Source organism: Vipera ursinii (assembly GCF_947247035.1).
Source record: "Vipera ursinii genome assembly, chromosome: 15".
NCBI lineage: Eukaryota > Metazoa > Chordata > Lepidosauria > Squamata > Viperidae > Vipera > Vipera ursinii.
In genome coordinates this window covers 7,559,567-7,569,732 of record NC_139528.1, presented here as the reverse complement: position 1 = coordinate 7,569,732, position 10,166 = coordinate 7,559,567, and the positions used below count along the sequence as shown (strand labels likewise).

General features: G+C 51.1%; 1 protein-coding gene across 4 annotated transcripts in view; it reads right to left on the bottom strand.

Moving 5' to 3' along the window:
- The window catches only part of ATG2A (autophagy related 2A), a 233,144-nt gene that overhangs the window by 152,486 nt on the left and 70,492 nt on the right, over positions 1-10,166 (bottom strand). For 3 of the 4 annotated variants that reach the window (XM_083374161.1, XM_083374162.1, XM_083374164.1), the window contains 4 exons: positions 8,964-9,085; positions 8,710-8,864; positions 7,729-7,881; positions 4,930-5,859 (listed from right to left, as the gene is read on the bottom strand). The exons of the other annotated variant lie outside the window; for it this stretch is intronic. In XM_083374161.1, the coding sequence (XP_083230287.1) occupies positions 5,623-5,859; positions 7,729-7,881; positions 8,710-8,864; positions 8,964-9,085 (667 nt within the window). In that variant the 3' untranslated portion in view covers positions 4,930-5,622. Of the gene's footprint in view, positions 1-4,929; positions 5,860-7,728; positions 7,882-8,709; positions 8,865-8,963; positions 9,086-10,166 lie in introns of those variants that run through there. 4 annotated transcript variants of the gene reach the window in all.

Genomic DNA, 10,166 nt, shown 5'->3' with positions numbered 1-10,166 from the left:
GAGAAAAAGGGAGGCGGAATAAGCAGCCTGAGGTTGAGAGGAGAGGAGGAGGATTGGTTGGGAGGAACCCAGGGCTGCATTCACAAGGCCAGGCCATGCTGGCCGCCTGCAAATCCAAAGCAAACCGCCGTGGCTTCCTGCAAAGAGGGCGAGGGTGGCCAGCAGGGCCAGAGATGGGGGGTCTCGGAGGCTACGTCGGGTGGGCAGCTGAGACGGGCCAGGGAAGCTGCTCACCGCAGCCGGCAAAGGGCTTGCAAGGGGTCAAGCTCGGGCCAAGGTCTGCATGCAAACCTAGACTTGGTGGGGTGCGTGAGCCTTGAATGCAGCAGAGTCAGCATAACAAGAGTGGGAAGGGACCTTGGAGGTCTTCCAGTCCACCCCCACCCCGCCACCCAACCCCAGCTCATAGAATTGGTAGGGATGGAAAGGACCCTGGGGGACTTCTGGTGGCAAGCTGTTCCACTGGTGAATCGTCCTCACTGTTAGGAAATTATTCCTTAATTCCAGGCTGCCTCTCTCCTTGGGTCAGTTTCCACTTGTTGCTTCCTGTCCTGTCCTCGGGCGCTTCAGAGAATACATTGACTGCCCCCCTCCCCGGCTTCTTTGTGGCAGCCCCTCAAATATTGGCAGGGGCTATGGCAGGGGTAGGGATGCAGTGGCTCAGTGGGTTAGGACACTGAGCTTGTCGATCAGAAGGTCGGCAGTTTGGCAGGTCGAATCCCGAGTGCCACATAACGGAGTGAGCGCCTGTTACGCGTCCCAGCTTCTGCCAACCTAGCAGTTCAAAAGCACGTAAAAAATGCAAGTAGAAAAATAGGGACCACTCCGGTGGGAAGGTAACAGCGTTCCGTGCGCCTTTGGCGTCTAGTCATGCCGGCCACATGACCACAGAGACGTCCTCGGACAAGCGCTGGCTCTTCGGCTTTGAAACGGAGATGAGCACCGGCCCCTAGAGTCGGAAACGACTAGCACGCATGTGCAGGGGAACCTTTACCTTTATGGCAGGGGTAGGCAACCTCGGCTCTTTGAGGACTCGTGGACTTCAACTCCCAGAATTCCTGAGTCAGCATAGTCCTCAAAGAGCCGAGGTTGCCTACCCCTGCTCCTTCTCTTTCACTGGACTGGACGCCTCGGCTTCCTGCGACGGTTCCCCACGCAGGCAAGGAAGCTGCAGCGCGGATGGCTTGTGCTGGCTGAGCGGGGAGGCCTGCTGGGTTTCTGCTGGGTTAGCAGGAAAGGGGCTCAGCGACTTGCACGGAGGAGGAGGGGTGGGTGGGTGGGAGGAAATCTCTGCTGCTGCTGCTTCAAATCCGGAAACCAGAAGCTTCTGTCTCGGATGCCTTCAGGATGGCGCCAGGCTGCCCTCCGCCGGCCAGCCTCGGCTCTTCTTTTGCGTAGAACAGAACAGGAGAGAGAGAAAAAAGGCAGAATAGAAGAATGAAGAATAGAGTAGAATAGAATAATAGAATGAAGAATAGAATAGAATGGAATGGAATGAAGAATAGAATAGAAAATATGAAATGGAATAGAATAATGGAATTAGAATAGAATAGAAGAATGGAATGAAGAATAGAATAGAATAGAATAGAATAGAATAGAATAGAATAGAATAGAATAGAATAGAATAGAATAGAATAGAATAGAATAGAATAGAATAGAATAGAATAGAAAATATGGAATGGAATAGAATAATGGAATATAGAATAGAAGAATGGAATGAAGAACAGAATAGAAGAATGGAATGAAGAATAGAATAGAACAATGGAATGAAGAATAGAATAGAAAATATAGAATAGAATAATGGAATGAAGAATAAAATACAATAGAAAATATGGAATAGAATAGAATAAGAAAACTAGAATAGAATAGAATAATGGAATATAGAATAGAATAGAACAATGGAATGAAGAATAGAATAGAAAATATAGAATAATGGAATGAAGAATAGAAAATATGGAAAGGAATGGAATGGAATAGAGAAAAAATGGAGAAGAGAAGCTGGAAGGGACCTTGAGGTCTTCTAGTCCAGCCCCTTGCTCCAGCAGGACAACCTTTACCATAATACAGGTAGTCCTCGAGTTACGACCACAATCGAGCCCATTTCTGCTCCTGAGACACTCGTTGAGTTTTGTCCCATTTTACGCCCTTTCTTGCCAGAGTTGTTAAGGGAATCGTTGCAACTGTTAAATCACCGCAGGGTTGTTAAGTAAATCTGGCTTCCCCATGGACTTTGCTAGGCAGGAGGTCGCCAAAGGGGATGGTCACGTGACCCCGGGACACTGCGACCGTCATAAATACAAGTCAGCGGCCCAACCCCTGAATTTTGTTCACGTGACCACGAAGATGCTGCAACGGTCGTGCGAAAAATGCTCATTTTTTTCCCTGCGTCATTGTTACTTCAGATGCTCACTAAATGAACTATTGCAAGTCTGTAGTAGAGGCTTTGAACAAGGTTGCAAATAGTCCTCAAATTACAATCACAACTCAGTAAGCTATGTTAAGTCAGCCATCCTGTGACCTGACCTTTTTTTTTTTGCAGTTGTTAAGAAAACCACTGCAGTCATTCAGTGAATCACATGGTCGCTAAGTGAATCCAGCTTCCCCCGACTTTTGCTTGTTGGAAGCTGGCTGGGAAGACTGCAAATGGCGACCCCAGGATGCCGCAACCGGTGTAAATACACGCTGGTTGCCCAAAGCCCAAATTTGGATCACATGACTGGGGATAAAAAAAAACGATGGTTAATAATAAGTGCGAGGACTGGTTGCAAGTACTGTAATTTCAAACTGACGTTAAACAAACAGTCGTAAGTTGAGGACTATTTGCACCCCGCTCCCTTCACTAACCCCTTCCTGCATCTGACTGAAGTCCGATTACGTCTGTGCAACAGCTTAAACCAGGTCAGATCCAAGGTCTGGCTGGCAGCTGCCTCTACAAAGCCGGCCGAGTCTGGTTAGTTTGGCTTTAGCTTCACCTGCCCAACAACCAGAACCTTCTGTTGGCCTCGGGGTCCATTCAGGAAGTGGGTTTGGTACGTTGTGTAAACACCCATATCGTCGAGCTGTATAAATCAGGGCTTTTCAACTTTTTCACCCATTGTACCACTTTTAGGATACGGCAACATCTGAGGACCACCAGTCGCCTAGCAAGGGGTCAAAAACTTGATGACCAAAACAAAAAAAAGGAAAAAAGTGATGAAGTACAGGTAGTCCTCGACTTACAACAGTTTGCTTAGTGATTGTTTGAAGTTACAATGGCCCTGAAAAAAGTGCCCCCCAGAGCCACAGCCGAGCAAGACCCCTGCCTGCCCGCCTGGCAGGCGCTCTTCCTCCTGTCCGAGGTTTTCATGGTTGTGAGCATTTCTGTTGAGGATTGGCAACGGGGGTGGGATGGGGTGGGTGTTTGGTTTTTATTCCCTCTTCTGCTGGGTGGTTGCAGCAGGTTTTGGTCACTTCACATGACCCTGGGACACTGTGACCGTCATAAATAGGAATCAGTTGCCCAGCATCTGAATGCAAATCACAAGACCCTGGAGATGCTGCCACATTCCAGCTGATCGGCGCTTCTTCTGGGCTCAGCAGAAGCGCCAGGATCAGCGCTGAGCTCCAGCTGGATCCTGGCGCTGATCCTGGCGCTTCCGCTGAGCCCTGACAGCCCTGCAGCTCCAGCCGTCTCTCGCTCAGGCTTGTGCGGTGCTGCCCCCGGTTCAGCTCATTCCCCTCCCCCGCTGCCACTTTTCTAGGATGGCCGCGTACCACCTCCCAGGTGCCAATGTACCACAGGTGGTCCCCGTGCCACTGCTTGAAAAGCCCTGATATAAATAAGCAAACCACATTTTCACCTGACCTAGCCTCTAAATCAGGGGTCTTCAAACTTGGCCCTTTTATGACTTGTGGACTTCAACTCCCAGAATTCCTCAGCCAGCAAAGCTGGCTGAGGAATTCTGGGAGTTGAAGTCCACAAGTCATAAAAGGGCCAAGTTTGAAGACCCCTGCTCTAAATGATCTAGAGAAGGGGTTGCAGATGAGCTGCAACTTTTGCTAACACCTTGGAAGTTGGGATGAAGATCCAGAAGGATCTCGACAGATTTGAGCACCGGGTCCTGTCCAAAAATGTGCAGTTGCATCGGTGAGAAAGATGAGATTAGGAAAAACCAAATTCATGGGTACCGAACGGGGGGGGGGGGCGCCTGGCTCAGCAGGATTATCTGCCCAGAGGGACCATGGAGTCCCACCGCTTAAATACGAGCCGGCCGTGGGCTCCAGCTGCCCAAAAGGCCAACACCGTCCGTCCTAGGCTGCATCAACGGAGGGATAGTTTCGAGATCACGAGGATGCTAACGCGGTCCTCGAGTTACCAACGCAATCGAGCCGGAGATGTCTGTTGCTAAGTGAGATGTTTGCTAGGTGGGCTTTAGCCCCATTTTACGACTTTTCTTGCCCCGGTGGCTAAGTGAATCGTTGCATTTGTTACAATTGGTCACATGGTCCCCTAAGTGAATCTGGCTTCCCCATTGACCACAGGGGTGACCCCCCGGTAAATGCAACCGTCATAAAATAGGAACCAGTTGCCAAGCATCTGGATTTCGATCACATGACCGTGGAGATGCTGCAGCGGTCGTTGAGTGTGGAAAAGGGTTGTGAGTCAGATTTTCCAGAGCTGTCCTAACTTTGAACTAAATGAATTGTTGTCAGTCGAGGACTACCTGTACTGCTTTACACCGCTGTAGTGAGACGTGGAATGAAAGTCTCCAGTTCGGGTCGCCACCGTACAAATCGAAAGATCCTGCAAAACCCAGGAAACTGGGCTGAGCTAACCATGTCCAAATTAACCCATCGTGGATTGGATTTTAAGCAAAGCTAGGGTTAAAGAAACTCAGTTTGTGGGTTTTTTTTAAAAAAAACTTAATTGGATACATCACACATTTGCCCTCCAACAATAAACCTTCTTTTGCCTTGACCTTTGTGAGCTGGATCTCAGGCTTATGCTAAGCAGGCGCGAATTCCCGGGAGGTCCAAAAAAGTCAGGCGGCATTTAGGCAACTGCAGGGTTTTCGGCTCAACTCTTTCGAACTCAAGTCCTTTGTGAAAAGAACAGCCACCACACTTGTCGCAGAAGAGCAAATGGCGCAAAGGGTGCCGGCCTGACCTGCTCTGGAAATCTGTCCGGTTGTTCCTTTTCACACAGATCCCAAAAGACCAGGGATGAATGCAAACACCGGGCTGGCCCTTATCCAAGGAACCCCTTAAGCCAGGATCTGACATCCAAGCAAGCGAGAGGTGAAAACAAGTCATATCCTTTCATCCCAGTTATTTTTCTCTGCCCTCCTGTCCCCCTCCCCCCAGTGCTTTTGGGGAGAGAGGACACAGCTGCAGGCCATACATCAAACGGGGGACAGCGGGACACCCCCAAAAGTACAGCAACGAGGGCAGGGCAGGAGGAGATGGCTGCGGAGCCCTGATGGACTGTGCGGGATCCGGTGGCTGGGTGGGCGGGCTCGTGTCCCGAATCTTTGGGCCCTGCTGAAGCCCCCTTTTCTCACAGTTGCGGCCATCTCCTCCGTGGCTGTGCAAATGACGAAGCGGGCCTGGCTCCGTGGTTCGGATCCGGGGCGAGCAAGGCAGCTAATCCTGGTTCTCCTCCGAGCGCCATTTGAGGGATTCTTCCTTCAGGGCGTCGGGTTTGATCTGGTTGCGCATCCCGCCCAGGAGGTTGGAGGTGGCCTCGGAGGCCACGATCAGCGGCTTGACCACGGTGGGAGGGATCTGCCGCAGGACGCCGCCCACGGCCCCCGTGATGCCCTTCTGCTCGTGCCCACGAGCAGCCACGTCGCAGATGGCCTGGGCCGTGTCTATGACGCCCTGCGGGGAGACGGGAAAGAGGGGTTGGAGGCAGCCACGGACAAGAGGCTGCCCACCGCTTGACCTCTGGGCTGGGGTCAGAGGGGACAGGTATTCCCCCTGACTTACAACCACAATCAAGCTGAAAAGTCCTGGTGCTAAGGAGCCCATTCTCAAGTGAATTTTGCCATTTTATGACCCTTTCTTGCCCCAGCTGTTAAGTGAATCACTGCAGTTGTTAAGTTGGTAACTCGGTTGTTAAGTGGATCTGGTTTCTCCCATTGATTTTGCTGGTCAGAAGGTCCCAAAAGGGGATCGCGTGACCCTGGGACGCTGCATCCGTCATAAATATGAACCGGTTGCCAAGCATCTGGTTTTTGATCAGGAGACCACGGAGATGCTGCGACGGTCTTAAGTGTGAAAGATGGTCCTCAGTTACTTTTTTTTTTAAATTCCATTTATATCCCGCCCTTCTCCGAAGACTCAGGGCGGCTTACAAGCTTAGCAGTAGCCTTCATTCTATGTATATGCCTGCTTATTAGGGCTTTCCCCCCCCCCAAGCGACATTATTACAAAGTCAGCTTATTGCCCCCAACAATCTGGGTCCTCATTTTACCTACCTGGGAAGGATGGAAGGCTGAGTCAACCTTGAGCCTGGTGGGACTCGAACCTGCACTAATTGCAGGCAGCTGGTGTTACTTAAGGAGGCATTAGCCCACTGCTCCACCAAGGCTCTTTTTCCAGTGCTTGTTGTAACTCTGAACGGTGACTAAACAAATGGCTTAAGTTGAAGACAGCCTGTATCAGGTCTCCTGCTTGGGCAGGGGGCTGGACTACTAGGAGACCCCCCAAAGTCCTTTCCAACCCTCTTATTCTACGTTCTGTGATTAAGAGCAAAGTATTATCCTAGACCGGGGTAGGCAACCTTGGCTCTTTCATGAGTCGTGGACTTCAACTCCCAGAATTCCTGAGCCAGCATGGGGGAACTATGGCCATGACTTTTGGACTTCAACTCCCAGAATTCCTGAGTCGGCATGGGGGAACTATGGCCCCTTCATGACTTTTGGACTTCAACTCCCAGAATTCCTGAGCCGGCATGGGGGAACTATGGCCCCTTCATGACTTTTGGACTTCAACTCCCAGAATTCCTGAGCCAGCATGGGGGAACTATGGACCCTTCATGACTCGGGGACTTCAACTCCCAGAATTCCTGAGCCGGCATGGGGAACTATGGCCCCCTCATGACTTTTCGACTTCAACTTCCAGAATTCCTGAGCCGGCAGTGGAAAAGAATGGAGCATAAAAGCAGTCCCCAACTTATGACCGGCCACTTAGCGACTGTTCGAAGAAACACCCCCCCCCGGAAGGTACTTATGTACCAAAGTTCTGCGGTGACATGACTGCATTTCGGGAGCTCACCAACTGGCCAGCATGGATGCCAGTTGTAGCAGTCTGCAATCCCGTGACCGCAAATCGCAATATTTTTTTTTGCTAAAAACCCCTCTTTTTTCTCTCCCTCTGGTTTTGTTAAGGGAACGACAGGCTCGCTCAACCATTGCAGGCTTGACTTATTGGCTGTGGGTTTCGCTTAAAACGAGGAGAGCCGATCAGATATGGTTGGCAAGGCACCCAACTAGAAAGCGGGACCCTGGGAGTTCTAGTCCAGCCGAGCTGGGTGACCTCGGGCCACTCACCTGCCTCTTGAGAGAGGGGCAAACTATTTCTGAAAAACCTTGCTCTCAAAACGGTTTTTGTCCAGGGGGGTCTCCGAGAATTGAACATAAATTGAATGCAAGGGGGGAGGGGGGGAATGGAAAGAGGATGTCAAACCCCCACTAGCCCAAGATGGGGCTAAATCTCTGCCCCCCCTCACGCGCCAAGGAGCATCACCTCGCGCACGGTGTCGTAGGCCTTAGCCACCCCTTCACGTAGATCTGCCGGCTGATGGCTCCGTCGTAGTTTGCGGGCGTACTTCCTATCCGGTAGAGTGCGTGACGGGGGGGCCGTGGGGGAGAGGATGTCGTAGACGGTCTCGGCGGTGGCCTGGGTGGGGGAAGAGAGAGAGAGGGGAAGCTCGGCCATTGATAGGGAGGGGAGGGCTGAGTTTCCCCCTGAGAAGGGGCAGACTGTGGGTCTAGGTCAAGGGTGGGCAACTATGGCGACTGTATAGCCTATGGACTTCAACTCCCAGAATTCCCGAGCAAAGGAACTATGGCCCTTTTATGATGTGGACTTCAAGTCCCAGAATTCCCGAGCCAAGGAACTATGGCCCTTTTATGACTTGTGGACTTCAAGTCCCAGATTTCCCGAGCCAAGGAACTATGGCCCTTTTATGACTTGTGGACTTCAAGTCCCAGAATTCCCGAGCCAAGGAACTATGGCCCTTTTATGACTTGTGGACTTCAAGTCCCAGAATTCCCGAGCCAAGGAACTATGGCCCTTTTATGACTTGTGGACTTCAAGTCCCAGAATTCCCGAGCCAAGGAACTATGGCCCTTTTATGACTTGTGGACTTCAAGTCCCAGAATTCCCGAGCCAAGGAACTATGGCCCTTTTATGACTTGTGGACTTCAAGTCCCAGAATTCCCGAGCCAAGGAACTATGGCCCTTTTATGACGTGGACTTCAACTCCCAGAATTCCCGAGCCAAGGAACTATGGCCCCTTTATGACTTGTGGACTCCAACTCCCAGAATTCTTGAAGCCTACAGGTAGGAACGTGGTCCATGGGGTCGCGATGGGTTGGACACAACTTCGCAACTAACAACAACAGGTAGTACAGTTACCACAGTTGCCCACTCTGGGTCTAGATTCAGCGGCTCCCCCACCCACCCTTTTGGGCTGGGCTTTGGCAGACACCCCCCCCCGGAAACCTGAATGGCCTGCACTAGGCGGTTGCTGAGTTCGAGAGCCGCCGAGGCGGTGGAGGTGCCGAAGGAGGCGGCGCCACGCTGCAAACCGCGGATGATGCGCCCGTCCTTGCGGTACTGCTCGATGGGCATCCAGAACAGGTCCCGCAGGCCGTGGACTTGGGAGAGGAGGAGAGAAGAGGGAGGGGGATGAGAAGGAAGCCTTGACCCCCCCACCCGCCCCCCCCACCCAACAGCTGGACCGAGGGGTCACTTACACAACTGCACAAAGGAATGCATGGGTCCCACCCCGCCCAGGATGCCCGGCAGCTGGTTTTTGCGAATGTCCATCAGCCACTCGGTCAGGGCGTAGTTGACCACCTTCTCCACCCCCAGCAGCCTGGAAAGAGAGAGGTGGTACCGGCAGTTCTTGACTTACGGCCACAATGGAGCCCGGAATTTCTGTTGCTTAAGTGAAACATTTGCGAACTGAGTTTTGCCCCATTTTATGGCTTTTCTTGTTGCCGTTGATAAGTGAATCATTGCAGCTGCTCAGTCACTCGGTTGTTAAGTGAATCTGGCTTCCCCACTGACTTTGGTCGCCAAAGGGGGATCGGGTGACCCCCGAGACGCTGCGACCGTCATAAATACGAACCAATTGCCAAGCGTCTGAATTATGATCACGTGACCTGGGGATGCTGCAAGAAAAACAGCTGTGTGTCACTTTTTTTAATTGACGTTGTAACTTTGAACGGTCACTAAACAAATTGTTGTAAGTTGAGGACTACCTGTGCTCAACCGACAACTACATGTTTAGTGACCGTTCAAAGTTACAATGTCACTAGAGTTTTCCTCTTACGAACATGGTCCCAGCCTCCCCATGGTCCCAGCGTCAAAATTTGGGTGCAACTGACTCATATTTATGACGCTTGCCGTGTCCGGAGGTCACGTGATCCCCTTCCCAGCCAGCTTCCAACCAGCAAAGTCAATGGGGGAAGCCAGCTTTGCTTAACGACTGCAGGAGTCACTTAACAACAGCCGCCATTTGTTGTAAAATGGGGCGCAGCTCACTTAAAACAACCGCCTTACTTAGCAACAGAAAATTTGGGCTCAATTGTGATCGTAAATCACCGGTCTGGTTTTAATGTAGCCTTCCTGGTGGACTCGGATTGGCCTCCCGGGTCGGTTAAAATGGGTCATTTGGGGTGGGCTGGCCCCAAACTGGCTAAGGGCCAGCAACTTAGCATGGCAAGATGCCTGGTCTGAACTGCAGCCAAGCCACGAAGCTCTATTCACACAACATGTCTATTGTGATTGTGGAACAAAAATGGTTTTCTGGCCTTAACAAAAAAAAAAGCTGAAATGAACTCTATTTCTGCTTTTTGTCAAGCCCAGAAAACCATTCTGTTCCACAATGAGAATAATCGTATGTTTATATAATATGTGTCACATAATATGTGTGGGTATATGCATGATTCTGT